The 16504-nt window shown below is 38.4% G+C and overlaps 2 protein-coding genes across 4 annotated transcripts in view; one reads left to right on the top strand and one right to left on the bottom strand.

Moving 5' to 3' along the window:
* The window catches only part of HAT1 (histone acetyltransferase 1), a 48136-nt gene extending 42014 nt beyond the window's left edge, over positions 1-6122 (bottom strand). Inside the window, exons 1-2 of one of the 3 annotated variants that reach the window (XM_061201950.1) lie at positions 6065-6122; positions 376-480 (exon numbers count right to left, since the gene is read on the bottom strand). In XM_061201950.1, the coding sequence (XP_061057933.1) occupies positions 376-480; positions 6065-6071 (112 nt within the window). In that variant the 5' untranslated portion in view covers positions 6072-6122. Of the gene's footprint in view, positions 1-375; positions 481-5892; positions 5946-6064 lie in introns of those variants that run through there. The other 2 variants (XM_061201959.1, XM_061201968.1) reach the window with 2 other exon arrangements.
* SLC25A12 (solute carrier family 25 member 12) overlaps positions 1-16504 on the top strand; it is a 183961-nt gene that overhangs the window by 57979 nt on the left and 109478 nt on the right. The window lies entirely within an intron of this gene.

Below are 16504 nucleotides of genomic sequence, written 5' to 3'. Positions count from 1 at the left end.
ATATGCGAGTTTCCCCACATTCTCCCCAACACTTATTTTCTATTATTTTTATAAGCAAATAAGTAAAAGTAAATATTTTTAAGAGGCTGAGACCACTTATACCTGTCACTTTTTGCCACACTGAACTTTCTATATGTAAACTCTGCCATCTCTCAAACATCTACCCACACCATGACATAAACCAAGACTTAATAAAATCTGAATGCGTTCAGTAAGTGTAGAAAACTAAACATTAAGTTGCAAAAACAATACAATAACTATACAAATGACTGCAATAAACTGCTCTTACATAAAACTCTACTTCAAATTTAAAAAGAAACATTATATATACACACACAATACACACGTAATACTACTTAGAAAAGGCATACATACCTAATTTTAGTTCAATTGCTGTGTTGGTGTTACATTTGTACTCTGCCAGTTTCTTCTCAACTGCACTCTTGTATTCAACCAAAAATTTCTCCATAGCACCAAATCCTAAGAAAAAAGGTTTTTAAAAAGTCTAGGTGGAAGTGGTTTAATTAGTCAAACCTACAAATAGGGTTCTTATTAGAACTGGAATAAAGGTAAGACTTATAACATGCTAATAGATCATAGATCTCCATATACTCCTGCTTAAATGTACTGAGTATGACTGTCTCATTATAAAACAGAAAAAAGGGCTTCCCTGGTGGTGCAGTGGTTAAGAATCTGCCTGCCAATGCAGGCGACATGGGTTCAAGCCCTGCTCCAGGAAGATCCCACATGCCACGGAGCAAATAAGCCCATGTGCCACAACTACTGAGCCTGTGCTCTAGAGCCCCACAGGCCACAACTACTGAACCCACGTGCCACAGCTACTGAAGCCTGTGTGCCTAGAGCCTGTGCTCCGCAACAAGAGAAGCCACCGCAATGAGAAGCCTGTGCACCTCAACAAAGAGTAGCCCCCACTCGCCACAACTAGAGAAAGCCCGCACATAGCAACGAAGACCCAACACAGCCAAAAATAAATTAATTAAATAAATAAATAAATAAATAAATAAAAATAAATAAAACAGAAAAAAAAATCACTTTTGAGATAGAGGCTTGTGAACTAGACCTGCTTTACATAAATGACTAAAACTGATAATTAAAATGACAGACTACTGACATTTCTGAATATTTAATATTAATATAAATTACCTGCTAGGATTTATACCTAAGTAGCCTTTTTAAAAGAAATATAAAAAGAATGCTACTGCTCCGCTAAGAATCAAGGTGAGAATGTCCTTTGATAATTACAAGATAGCGTTTTATTTCTAATACTGAAAAAATTCCACCCAGAGTACTTCCAGATCAACTATTAAAAAAACCAACAACGGGGCTTCCCTGGTGGTGCAGTGGTTGAGACTCTGCCTGCCAATGCGGGGGACATGGGTTCGAGCCCTGGTCTGGGAAGATCCCACATGCCGCGGAGCAACTAGGCCCGTGAGCCACAATTACTGAGCCTGCGCGTCTGGAGCCTGTGCTCCGCAACAAGAGAGGCCGCGATAGTGAGAGGCCCGCGCACCGCGATGAAGAGTGGCCCCTGCTTGCCGCAACAGGAGAAAGCCCTCACGCAGAAACGAAGACCCAATGCAGCCATAAATAAATAAATAAATAAAAATTAAAAAAAAAAAAAAACCAACAACAGAAAACAGGCATAGAGGGAACCTACCTCAACATAATAAAGGCCATATATGACAAACCCACAGCCAACATCGTTCTCAATGGTGAAAAACTGAAACCATTTCCTCTAAGATCAGGAACAACACAAGGTTGCCCACTCTCACCACTATTATTCAACATAGTTTTGGAAGTTTTAGCCATGGCAATCAGAGAAGAAAAAGAAATAAAAGGAATCCAAAGCAGAAAAGAAGAAGTAAAATTGTCACTGTTTGCAGATGATACGATACTATACACAGAGATCTTAAAGATGCTACCAGGAAACTACTAGAGCTAATCAATGAATCTGATAAAACAGCTGGATACAAAATTAATGCACAGAAATCTCTTGCATTCCTATACACTAATGATGAAAAATCTGAAAGAGAAATTAAGGAAATACTCCCATTTACCACTGCAACAAAAAGAATAAAATACCTAGGAATAAATCTACCCAAGGAGACAAAAGACCTGTATGCAGAAAACTATAAGACACTGATGAAAGAAATTAAAGACGATACAAACAGAGGGAGAGATATACCATGTTCTTGGATTTGAAGAATCAACATTGTGAAAATACTATACTACCCAAAGCAATCTATAGATTCAATGCAATCCCCATCAAACTACCAACAGCATTTTTCACAGAATTAGAACAAAAAATTTCACAATTTGTATGGAAACACAAAAGACCCCGAATAGCCAAAGCAATCGTGAGAAAGAAAAAAGGAGCTGGAGGAATCAGGCTCCCTGACTTCAGACTATACTACAAAGCTACAGTAATCAAGACAGTATGGTACTGGCACAAAAAACAGAAATATAGATCAATGGAACAGTAAAGAAAGCCCAGAGATAAACCCACGCACATATGGTCACCTTATCTTTGATAAAGAAGGCAAAAATATACAATGGAGAAGACAGCCTCTTCAATAAGTGGTGCTGGGAAAACTGGACAGCTCCATGTAAAAGAATGAAATTAGAACATTTCCTAACACCATACACAAAAATAAACTCAAAATGGATTAAAGACCTAAACGTAAGGCCAGACACTATAAAACTCTTAGAGGAAAACATAGGCAGAACACTCTATGACATAAATCACAGCAAGATCCTTTTTGACCCAACTCCTAGAAAAATGGAAATAAAAACAAAAATTAACAAATGGGACCTAATGAAACTTAAAAGCTTTTGCACAGAAAAGGAAACCATAAACAAGACAAAAAGACAACCCTCAGAGTGGGAGAAAATATTTGCAAATGAAGCAACTGAGAAAGGATTAATCTCCCAAATATACAAGCAGCTCATGAATCTTAATATCAAAAAAACAAACAACCGAATCCAAAAATGGGCAGAAGACCTAAATAGACATTTCTCCAAAGAAGACATACAGGTTGCCAACAAACACGTGAAAGGTTGCTCAACATCACTAATCATTAGAGAAATGCAAATCAAAACCACAATGAGGTATCACCTCACACCAGCCAGAATGGCCATCATCAAAAAATCTACAAACAATAAATGCTGGAGAGGGTGTCCCCTCTTGCACTGTTGGTGGCAATGTAAACTGATACAGCCGCTATGGAGAACAGTATGGAGGTTCCTTAAAAAACTAAAAATAGAACTACCATATGACACAGCAATCCCACTACTGGGCATATACCCCGAGAAAACCATAATTCAAAAAGAGACATGTACCACAATGTTCATTGCAGCACTAATTACAATAGCCAGGACATGGAAGCAACTTAAATGTCCATCGACAGATGAATGGATAAAGAAGATGTGGCACATATATACAATGGAATATTACTCAGCCATAAAGAGGAACAAAATTGAGTTATTTGTAGTGAGGTGGATGGACCTAGAGTAAGTCAGAAAAACAAATACCGTATGCTAACACATATATACGGAATCTAGACAACTGGTACTGATGGACCTAGTGGCAAGGCAGGAATAAAGACGCAGACGTAGAGAATGGACTTGAGGATGTGGGGTGGGGGAAGGGTAAGCTGGGACGAAGTGAGAGAGTAGCACTGACATATACACACTACCAAATGTAAAACAGATAGCTAGTGGGAAGCAGCTGCATAGCACAGGGAGATCAGCTCGGTGCATTGTGACCACTTAGAGGGGTGGGATACGGAGGGTAGGAGGGAGGTGCAAGAGGGAAGGGATATGGGGATATATGTATACATATTGCTGATTCACTTTGTTATACAGCAGAAACTAACACACACTGTAAAGCAATTATACTCCAATAAAGATGTTAAAAAAAAAACAACTAATAATGCATAGAAAGATTATCTCAAGAAGAATACACAAGAAACTAGTAACCACTGTTACTTCTAGGATAAAGAGAAGGAACGGGGACAGGGTTAGGAAAGAAAATTTTCACTGTATTAGGAAAATTTTTGTAACCATGTGCATGAAGTCATAGGCTATTGGAATAACAAAATGGTTTTAGTACAACGTGGCTACCCATCAATGTATATAATAATTAACAATGGAAAAAACCATTATGAAGAGAAACTTTCAAGCAAAGATGACAATAAATCTCCTGACAAAATGATCATAAAAATTAGGAAAAATTCAGGGAAAAAAGGTCACGAGCAGAAATGAAAAATTGGGTACAATGACATGCCACAAACTTCAATAAGCGGTTAAAACACACATATACAGAATATGGGGAACACTTGAAGCAGTATAGATTAATGGTTTGGAGTCAGAATTGCTGGATTCAAATCCAGGCTTCACTATTTACTTACTAGATCTGTGAACTAGAGCACATTACTTGGTTTCTCTGACCCTAATGGATAAAAATGTTATAATAGAACCCATCTCAAACATCATCTATAAAAATGAGATAATAGAACCCACCTCAAGGCATTTCTGAATAATCTAAGCAACAAATCATATATTAGTTTAATCCCCACAATTCTATAAGACAAGTTGATACTTTATCAGCCCCATTTCATATTCAAAAGCTCAGTTAGAAAGAGGTTTGGTCGGCCTTCCCTGGTGACGCAGTGGTTAAGAATCCGCCTGCCAATGCAGGGGACACGGGTTCAACCCCTGGTCCGGGAAGATACCACATGCCGCAGAGCAACTAAGCCCGTGAGCCACAACTACTGAGCCTGTGCTCTAGAGCCCGCGAACCACAACTACTGAAGCCCGTACGCCTAGAGCCCGTACTCCACAACGAGAAGCCACCACAATGAGAAGCCCGCACACCGCAAAGAAGAGTAGTCCCCGCTAGCAGGAACTAGAGAAAGCCCACACACAGCAACGAAGACCCAACGCAGCCAAAAATAAATAAATTAAATAAATTAAAATTTAAAAAAAGAAAGAGGTTTGACTGCTTAAAGGGCACCCAATTATTAAACGGTGGAACTGAGATTCGAATTTAGGTGTAATTCTTATAACACTACACCCTGTGCAATACACATGTCCCCCCTCTTTTATAGTACCAGTGTACCCCCAAATCCTACAGTCTCTATCTGGTAGAAGAGCCCTTCCTTAAACACCTGTAGAGCTCATGCTATAGCCTGTGTATCCATCACATCCATAAAAGTGTACTGAGACTACTATAAAGTCAATGGGAAAAGATAAAAGAAAAAGAAACTGTCCATCACTTCAAAAGATATGTAACTGGATTAAAAAAAGCATATACTCAACCCAAAACAATCTTTATAAACGTACAGAATAATGGCAATTATTAGTTATTAAATGTTGTGAACTGAAGAGACTCAATAAAGAAGAGGTAAATAGAATACACAAGAAAATTAAAATAGACACCCCCTAAAAGAGAAGTTTAGATTAAGGAAGAATGCTTCACTGTCTCTCTCTCAAAGGAAATCTAAATAGATCTTAGTAATACTAAAGTGTGAGAGATTAAGGAGACTATTACGGAGTCAATCAAGATTCAAATGAGAGCCCTAGTGCAGGGCAAGACAGCAATGCGCTAGCTCAGAAGTTGACTGTAGTGGAAGGCGGAGAGAGACCTGGAAGAGAAGTCTGAGCATTAAAATCAGCTGGCGGGAACAGAACCAGACTAGTGGATGAGGCAGCAGTAGGTAAAGAGAACGAGAAGAGAAACAGGCGTCCAGGCACCTGGCACCTTACAAGCCCAAATCATGACGCTTTCTCCTGGCCTCTTCGGCCCTCCTAAGGGCCGAGTTCCCCGCAGAATGTGCAGAACCCCGAGCCGTTGGGGGCGGGGACACGAACCTCGGCGGACAAGGAGCTGAGCTGAGAGTTCCGCGCTTCCAGGCTGAAACAGGCCTTCTAGAACCCAGGCTGCAGCCCGAAAGTTCCAGGCGGGCACTGTCACCACCGTCTCGGCGTCCTTTCCCAAACCTGCCCGCCCCCTCCCCTTGGTAAACTTTTCCCGGGAACTTACCCGCCATTTCCGAGCTGCGAGCACCCGCGGCCGAAGAAGGACGAATCAACCCGCGCGCTCCCTGGCCGGAAATGAGCACACTTTCTGACGCATTTCCCCCGCCCACCCCTGGCCTGGTGCTGGCCAATGAGAGGAGGAGGTTCGAGGCGCGGGGTGGTGGAAGCGCCTCGAGAGGCGGGGCTAACACGGCCGGGAAGGCTCGGACGGTTGCCTAGCCACGGCCAGCACCGTCAGCCTCTTTGAGGCTTGAATTGGAGGAGGAGGCCGCAAAGGGATATTCTCTGCTGAGATGCCCGCCGGCTCGAGGAGAGTTTCTTTGGGGTTGATTTGCATAATATACATACCTCTGGCAGTTTTCTGTTCCCCCTTAACGATGTTTTGGAGACTGTTAGAAAAACTTTTCCCTTGGCCTGGACAGTAGATCCAAACACCTGATCCCCAGTTTTACAGGTAAAATATAGGGATTGAGTTCGAGTTGCCGGAGAAATTTTCCCGTATTTTATTTGTTTCTATTTTTGCGGTAAATAGTTGTTTAACATCGTTTTTCTTTTATGTTTTTAAACAGTATGTATACGGTGTGATATCTAGGTGCTCTGCTTTCGCATTTTAAAGTTATGAGGCAACAATTTAGTGTAAGGAAATTGCTACCTAGTAATAATTTAGGTGACCAGAACTGTTCTGGTTCTACATCTCTCAAGTCCTAGTGGCGTAAACCACATAACAGGATGCTACCTGACTTGGGCCATAGGGCTTGTTAGTGTTTAGTAGCTGCTGAAACTGTTTGTCCCAGAGGATAAGCCACTGTTTAGGTATCCACAAATACTCCCACGATGTCTGTACACTAGAATGCCTTGTCTCAACAAATGGTGGTTAATAGGTTTTACAATGATGATACTAGAGCTAAAATGGACCCTTGGGATGATAATCTAGAACTAACACACTTCCTCGTTTTAGAGATGCGGAAACTAAAGCCCAGAAAAGAGAAATTACCCAAATTCATACTCAGTGTACAGCCTACACAAGAGCCCAGTTCTCCAGATACTCAGCTCAGTATTTGACTACATGGAGATGGCCCTCCTGAAGATAAAGATCAGAAAAGGTACTGAGAATCCTCAGATCCTTTTTCTTTAAGCTTTAATGAAACATAAGAAATTACGATCATAATGTTAAGAAGAAAACTGAAATCGTTGTCACTAATGACATTATGGATCAAAAACGGAAAACAATCTTTTTATATAATCGTTCTTTCAAAATGGCAAGATTCAGCATTTCTTTCCAAAACCACCTTACCTGTAGATTGGTCAATAGCTGACTGGCAATTATGATCCTTAAAATAAGAAATCAAGAGGAATTTGTCTTAACTGCCGCAAATCTGAAACAGATTTTATGACTTTATGTGACTTTACGGTTGGTTGTAGGGAAGAAATATGTTGAAACATATATGATAATATGAATAAGAAATAAGATGAATATGAATAAGAAATACGATGAAACCTATATATTGTATGACTAATATTTCATATGATCTACTTGCAGAATTGACGTTACAGTTTTAAATTGTCCTTGTCTTAGAACTGTTCACACATATTTATTAAAAATGTCACAGAATACATGTTTAGCTAGTTTACCTAAAACCTAAATGAATGACTTCTTTCAGAAAGGTAATAATAAAATTACCAAAAAGGAAAAAATATTTTTGTAGGGTTTTCCTGCTCTTTTCAATTTATATTGTACCTTATTCTAAACGGGATTTAGGAAGTGAATGCTACCACCATAGAATACAATTTCTACAAAAGGAATCTGCTGTCCTCATGTATAGGAAGGAGGCAGCATAGTGGTGTGGAAAGTTCAATGCCCTACTAGTCTCAGTTCTACTACTTCGTGATTGTGTGACCTTGTTTCATCAATTAAGTGGAGATAATAACCTTCCCAGTCATTACACTGAGTTGTTGTGAAAATCAAATGGAAAAATTTAGGAGAGAGGTTTGTAAACTGTAAAATTCTATATTAATATGAGGTGGTATTAGTATGATACCATTCATTCTAGAATAGGAAATTTGGAAAAGGCATTTTTCTCCATAGAAAAAGGCCATATTACACTGTTAGGAATGAACTAGCAACCGTATGTTTGGTACAGGTTCAACTGCATATGGACTAGTAAATTTTGCCATCGTGTCTTGAAACCTCCAGAAGGGATTTTTTTTTTTTTTAAAAACATGGTATTAAAAAGATGGTTATCAGAAAGTGGATGTAGGAAATTTGAGATCCAAAAGAAAAATGCAGGTACTTGATGTGTCTTTATTTCAAAATACATACGTCTCTACAGACAAATAAGAATAACTAGTTAACTCATTTGTTTAGCTCATAGTGCAAATGGTGGGGGTGTGGTGTATGAGTTTCAGTTCCCAGAACAATTATCCAGAATCCCCTATCCAGCTAGATGACTTTCATATGGGATAAAAGAAAGAAAATAAAAATAGGCCAGCTCACATTGAAAACTACTGTTAGAGGAATAACTTAAGATGCACAGTACCAACAGTTTGCACATTCCATATTTTAATTCTCATACACTACCCATAGGTGTGTAAACTAGTACTTTTTGAGAAGCAATTTTAAAAATTTAACACGTTTCTATTTGTACATCCTTTGAGGTAGTAGTTCCACTTAAAAGTATTTGTCCTACAAAACTATTTGCACAAGAATGCAAAGATAAATGATCAAAGATGTTCAAGGCAGCATTAATTTTACTGGCACATTGGAAATAGCCTAACCATTCATCAAAAGGGGCTGGCTAGGGCTTCCCTGGTGGCGCAGTGGTTGAGAATCTGCCTGCCAATGCAGGGGACATGGGTTCGAGCCCTGGTCTGGGAAGATCCCACATGCCGCGGAGCAACTGGGCCCGTGAGCCACAATTACTGAGTCTGCGCGTCTGGAGCCTGTGCTCCGCAACAAGAGAGGCCGCGATAGTGAGAGGCCCGCGCACCGCGATGAAGAGTGGCCCCCGCTTTCCACAACTAGAGAAAGCCCTCGCACAGAAACGAAGACCCAACACAGCCATAAATAAATAAATAAATACATTTAAAAAGAATCCCACTCTTTAAAAAAAAAAGGGGGGGGGCTGGCTAATATGTACTGACTTGGGAAAATACTATATAATAGGTTAAAAAATAAGTTACAACATTATATTTTACTTGTATAAAAAAGTGTATTTTGATATAAACATAGAAAACATCTGGAAGCATAACCAACTAGTTTAACTATGGCTCCTTCTAGGAGAGGGAATTTGGAGATGGGGATTAATCAGGGATTTAAAAAAAAAATACTGTTTGCTTCTTTTAATGAGGATGTATTGGTTTCTTTCATAACTAGAAACTTATCAATCTTTTGGAAGTTTTTAGACATGGTGGCTAACTCTACACTCTACATTCTATAAATTATGATACATAGAATTAAAGAGAAGCAGCTTAATTGGTACAAGGAACAGTTAGTTGAAAATTAATATTTCTAGTTTTGCATTCTGTCATTATTTACAAGCGAAGACTGGTCAAAATGAGGGAAGAGGACTATAATTGCTTATTTTTGTTTACAAAATGACCACCCAGTGATGCCTGCTTTACTTTTTGAAACTATAGTTTGTAAAAATGGCTTTAATTATGTATGTCTACTTAGGGTGACTAACACAATAATGCCTATGATATTTCACATTTCATAGTTAAAATATTACTTCAAATATTAATTCTTTTTTCCATTCTAGCCAACAGAAAAATGACCATTATTCCTCTGTTTTAAACTTTTTTTTGCTGTTGTTTTGTGTTGTTTTTCAAGGTAGAAGAGCTTCAGGATAGGAGGAGGGTGAAGAAAACTTTATCAAAACTACTTTGATATTAAATAAATAAGACTAAAAAGTGGTGAAAATTATGACTAGATATATTTTATTTATTTATTTTCGGCTGTGTTGGGTCTTCATTTCTGTGCGAGGGCTTTCTCTAGTTGTGGAAAGCGGGGGCCACTCTTCATCGCGGTGCGCGGGCCTCTCACTATCGCAGCCTCTCGTTGCGGAGCACAGGCTCAGTAGTTGTGGCTCACGGGCCTAGTTGCTCCGCAGCATGTGGGATCTTCCCAGACCAGGGCTCGAACCCGTGTCCCCTGCATTAGCAGGCAGATTCTCAACCACTGTGCCACCAGGGAAGCCCTAGAAATATTTTAAACTGATATATTGTTTCAGTCATTCTGTCTTTCTTTTTTCTGATTGTAGTAAAAAAATACATAACATAAAATTGACCATCTTAATCATTTTTAAAAAAATAAATTTATTTATTTATTTTTAATTTTGGCTGCGTTGGGTCTTCGTTGCTGCGTGCAGGCTTTCTCTAGTTGCAGTGAGTGGGGGCTACTCTTCGTTGCGGAGCACGGGCTCTAGGTGCGCGGGCTTTTTTAGTTGTGGCATGTGGGCTCAGTAGCTGTGGCTCGTGGGCTGTAGAGCTCAGGCTCCATAGCTGTGGCACCCGGGCTTAGTTGCTCCGCAGCATGTGGGATCTTCCCGGACCAGGGCTTGAACCTGCGTCCCCTGCATTGGCAGGCGGATTCTTAACCACTGTGCCACCAGGGTAGTCCCATCTTAATCATTTTTAAGCATACAGTTCAGTAGCATTAAGTATATTCACATTGTTGTGAAAGCTGTCGTTCTAATGGGTTGGTTTTCAGGCACTCCCGTAGTAACCTGTTTACCCATATCACTGTGCAAAACAAGACTCTTAACTTCCTATGATCTGGACACACAAAGTGAAGAGCTTTTATACCTGCTCTACAGTGCTGTTAAGTGTTTAGTTCATAAACCTCTTCCTTAAAAGAATTATAAAAAAAATAAAATAGCTTTATGGTAGTGTTTCTTCTAAACTTTTTTACAAAACAGAATTTTGAGGGAATATATATAGTTGTTAACAAGCTAAACCAACAAATCACTGTGCAAATTAGTAAAAGAATTCTTTCTGAAAATTTTGCTAGAGGGAATCCAGAATTTAATGATCTAAGAGAAAGAAACTGTCATGCTAACCAGCACAATATAATACAAAGAGAACCTGCTTCATCAGATAAGAAGGGTGTGTTGGTAGGGTTAGGATGCGTTTAAAGAACAAAAGGTTTACTTTTACATATCTTTATAAAGTTAAATTTTGTTGTATATGAGGCAGTTTATGTTACTATAGATATGGTGTTATTTTTTAACAGATTTTAAGAGCAACTAAGGTACTTTGAATAATACAGAATCAGGAATTTTAGAACAAAGTGATTTTAGAAATCAGGTAATCTAGTCATTGTCATGTTTATTTGGTATACATATGCATAAAAACTTTTGCTGATATCTCCTCTTCTATATATCAATATATTTCTACTACTGTTAACTCCTATATTAAATATTACTATTATTAACTTTTTTATTGATTGATTTATTTATTTTTGGCTGCATTGGGTCTTCGTTGCTGCGCGTGGGCTTTCTCTAGTTGCAGTGAGCGCGTACTACTCTTCATTGTGGTGCGCAGGCTTCTCATTGCGGTGGCTTCTCTTGTTGCGGATCACGGGCTCTAGGAGCGCGGGCTTCAGTAGTTGTGGCGCATGGGCTTAGTTGCTCCACGACATGTGGGATCTTCCCGGACTAGGGCTCGAACCTGTGTCCCCTGCATTGGTAGGTGGATTCTTAATCACTGCACCACCAGGGAAGTCCTGCTATTGTTAACTTTTAATTTTTTAGACAAAAAAGAATATGAATACTCATTTTTAATATTTTCTACCCCAGTCAATCACCTGTGCACCCCTGAGATCCCTGACTTAAAAAACCGTATGCTTGAGGTTTTTTAGCAAGTAACTGATGAAGGTGATACTGTGGTCTAAGTCTCTCAGTTTGGTCCTATGTTTTCCCACTTTTTTTTTCCTTTCTTGCTGTAGAAAGGGCTAATTTCCTTCGTGAAATACATTGCTTTGGGGAGAAAGTCACTATGTCTGGCACAAGGTTGATATCTAATAAGTATTTGTTAAATGACTTTGCAGTAACACCATCAAGAACACAATTAACCCCCAAAACAACTAAGCTTCTGCTTTTGTTCAAGCACTTCATGGTTCCTGGTATTGGAAACTGCTGTTTCCTTGCTTTAAAATAAACATCCTTGAGAATGTGATTAGAATCAGACTAAAAACTACCTTATCCATATTTAACCCATTACTACCAACATGTGTATAACACAAGTATTTTTCTATTAAACTGTTCTCTGGATGTCATCAGGGAGTAGGGTGTGTCATCAATACAATCGCCAAGAGATGATCTTTTGCCAGAGATAATTTGCCAAATTTATCCCTGGTACAATGGCTCCAAAGACAAAATTCCATGGGACACAGGTGTTCTTGTAGCAAGCCCAGATCATCAGTAGCCCCGGCTTTCCCCAGAGAATTTTAACCCAGATTAAATTCTAGCTTTCTTACAAAGCTCTAAGAAAGCCTAGCTTACCCTCCTTCATCAGAGCTTACTCTCCTTCTCTATACCTCCTTCTCCATCTCTCAGTCAGTTAGGCACCCAAACGTTTAGGACTAAATGTATGCTGCATTCTCCCCAAACCCAGGCCCTATTTGGAGTCTACTTACAGAGTCCAAGAGAGGTATTGGGTAAGTGGTACAGTAGGTATAACGTCTCTTCCTCCTTTTCTCCCTGGGTTTCCTGCAACAAACAGGAGTGAGGCCAGGCTGTTACTTGCAGCGGCCCCACGTTTCACCCCAAGTGACACTTGCATGCTCTTCTCTCACGTCTCTCCATTTGGCTTCATTGAGGCCTGCTGTATCTGGGGCCTGCTGTGTTGACTCACCAAAGTGGGCCTGTGTATCACAGAAGGATTGCCTCACTTTCTGATCTGTCCTCCTAGGGGATAATTATGAATCATCACGTTTGCCAGTCTTAAGCCTGTTTACCTCTTATTGATAACTCCTCCAGAGCTGGAACTGTGTTATCTTCATCCCTGAGTTCTTACTTGAAGTGAGAACAAATGCTTTTAACTAACATTTACTGAAGATTTTTATTCAGATTAACTGTTGTACTGAATACATTTAACATTTAAGTTTGCCTATATCCTGTCTTCTTAGGCCCACTCTCATGTTTGTCTCCCTCCCCTCCTCTGCCTGGCCCTTAAGGACTATTCCTATATAAATGAAATTATCTCTTTACTGAAATACTGTGTTATATTCTCATTTTATGAAATCTTATCTAAAAATCTGAATGTTAACTTGAAAAAAACATGTAATATTTTCAATTAAGGACAAATACTTGGAAAAATGAAAACTTCCACTTTAAAAAAGTTTTAAGAATAATCTCGAGGGATTCCTAAGATATTTAAAAATATTAACAAATAATTATAACATTTTATGTTATATAAGTTGTGTTAGACCAAGATCACAAGGAAAACCAGGACGAAATTTTCTTTTTCAAAAAATTGTGGCTGCACATCTACATTGTCCTTGGATATGTAGAAGCCCTGCTGAGCTAAATTGTATGTTTCTTTCATTTGGTAAAGATTTTTGCTATTTTTTCCTTTTCAAGTGGATTTTCAAGTTATTTTATTCTCAGATTTTGAACTTCACATTGTTCTTTTGAGTAAAATACACAGAAGGACTGCATCAGGGAGATGGCAAATGTCATTTAAATAGTATCAGTATGATTTAATTATCTTAGGTTTTGCTTTGCTTACTGTTAAATAAAATAAATTAGATAATATGTTTAAATGCTAAATGACAATTTTATTTACTATTGGGAGACTTAATTGTATGTGAGTCCATATCTAAGCACAAATGAAAATTGCACAGTTATACATTTAGTACATTACAACACGTTATCCATTTATTAAAGGTAGATAAATACTTATCTAAATCATCATTGTGACAGATAAGAATAATAGCTGTAATTTGAAAGGTCATTCTTTGGTGATCCTTACTTTATTTTTATGCTATCTAGTTCATATATATTTCTCATTGGGGTTATATAGAGTTGAGATTTTTAAAAAGATAGGCATAAACTTTTTATCTCTTACCAGGCTTGGGTTAAGAAGGGGTTAAGGAATTCCTAGGTATGATATCAATATGCCACAGGAAATTCTTACCCTGCTCCAGTGTCCTAAAATATTCCAATGTGGGAGGAAGACTTCATAAATTAGAATCTTTGTATAAATATAGCAATGATGCTATAGAAATTGGAGTTAGAATAGGTTTTGGTAGATGATTTCACATTGGGTGGGCCTAAAGGAATCTTCACTAGAGGGCTCAAAGACATGTTCTCTGAAATATCTGCACTATTAACAATTATATGTATAGACTCCCTGCAAACTGGAATGATTGCAGATAATGGAAAAAGACAAGCATAATACTCAATTTTTAATGGAAAGGGGAGGAACTGAAAGATCACACTCCGTTTAGTCTTCTTTGAAATGCTATGGTGTTAATCTTTGAAAAACAACAACAACCAAAAAACCAAAAGACAAAAAAACATGATTTATAAGTCCACAGAGGGTGACCAAGTATCCATTGTCTAACATGGATTTGTGAAAAGCAATCTTGCTAAATAAACTTATTTTACTTCTTAAAACAAATAAATGGCAAAAAGAAGTATGTATAATAGTATGTTTGATTAGATACACGATCATTGCTGACCCTATGCCAAATTATGTTTTAGAGAAAATTCAGTTATCTGCTCCTGGCTTTGTTTAATATATTCAGATTACTCATACAATTGTACTTGCTATATATGTACAGTTTCAAGTTCTGATTCATTCACTTAACATTATATCATAAACTGCATACTACTCTTACTTTTATGAGACCAAGTTACTAAGGAATCTGAACTTCGTGGGGATATAAACATAAAATGTTGTATTTTTCCTCTAGTCACTGCTCCCACTGTACTATGTTGAATACCCTTTCCCCCCAGGCAGGTTCCATAGTTTTCTGCTCTTTTAAGTTACTCAAAGTCTAGCCTGGCCTAGTTTAAAACTTTGGTGTTTTAAAACCCCCTCCATTGTGGGCCAGACTTGTAGCCACAGGGGATGTGAAATGAGGAAGGGAATATAACCAATTTTTCACTCGTTCTCCCTCATCAAGCCCCTAAAGATTGGGCTGGGGAGAGTGTCTGGTTCTAGGATATGTTCTCTTCTTTCTTTTTCAAGGCTAATTCCTCTGGTATTGGGGGCTAGAAGTAGGAATAGAGGAGAAATGAATCTTGCTCTCTGTCTTGGTCATCTCTGCTTCTCTGGCTGGCGTTGACTGCTCTCAATGCTCTTACTGCCTCTCCCATAGCACACATTCTTAATTCCTTCAGTGAGCAGAAAGGGGCCTCCGTATTGTACCAATTCCCTGATAAGGAAACTCCGGCAACTTGCTGCTGTTATTTACTTTGTTAGTAGTCCTCCCTTTTGGGTGGAACGCTGCAAAAGCAATTCAAGCCCCAATATCTTCCTGGTGTCACTTGACCTACAAGAAATTCATGTATCACCTCTTGTGTGCAACCAATGTCCCCAATGCAATGGACACACATAGTCTTATCAGCTATCATATCATCACAGGATAATGAAATTTAAAATGTTAGCCAGTGCCACTGCTCTTCATATAAGGTGGGGGTGGGATGGGGAGTGATAATAATATAAAGTATAGCTGCTATTGAACCCCCATTCTTTTTTTTTTTTATTCAAACAGAAAGTCACAAAAATTATAATCATCCTCATCAATTCTCTCAGTCCCATGTAATTAATTTTTTTTTTCATCTTGATCTTTTGTTAGCACTTTTATGAATTCATCAGTTTTCCATTAGAGTTCTGAAAATGCTTATTCATTCAGTACAGCGGTATAGTCAGTTACCAGAAACCTGTGCTTGTCAGACTCTTTTCCATGAATTCCTTGAAGATGAAACCCTTTTATAGGAACATTTTTGCGAAAGCATCCGAGTACACCCAGAACTGTCTGTAAATGACAAAAGACTTAAACATGACCATGGTTAAAGATTTGATGAAAGTTCATAATAATGCAATTGACAAGGAAATTTAGTTATTTCTGAGATATACATTTTAAAGTAATAACTAGAATTATGACTTATAACATTATACCAGAACATATAAGATTTTTAGAAATTTCATGTAATGTCTGAAACATTTATATTAACATATTTCCATACGAATAAACCAAAGAAAGTTTAGTATTAGTTTTTTGTTTGTTTGTTTGTTTGTTTTTTTATACTGCAGGTTCTTATTAGTCATCAATTTTATACACATCAGTGTATACATGTCAATCCCAATCGCCCAATTCAGCACACCACCATCCCCACCCCACCACGGTTTTCCCCCCTTGGTGTCCATACGTTTGTTCTCTACATCTGTGTCTCAACTTCTGCCCTGCAAACCGGTTCATCTGTACCATTTTTCT

Source organism: Eubalaena glacialis, chromosome 1, assembly GCF_028564815.1.
Source record: "Eubalaena glacialis isolate mEubGla1 chromosome 1, mEubGla1.1.hap2.+ XY, whole genome shotgun sequence".
In the NCBI taxonomy this organism is placed as follows: domain Eukaryota; kingdom Metazoa; phylum Chordata; class Mammalia; order Artiodactyla; family Balaenidae; genus Eubalaena; species Eubalaena glacialis.
This window is presented reverse-complemented; position numbering and strand designations above follow the sequence as displayed.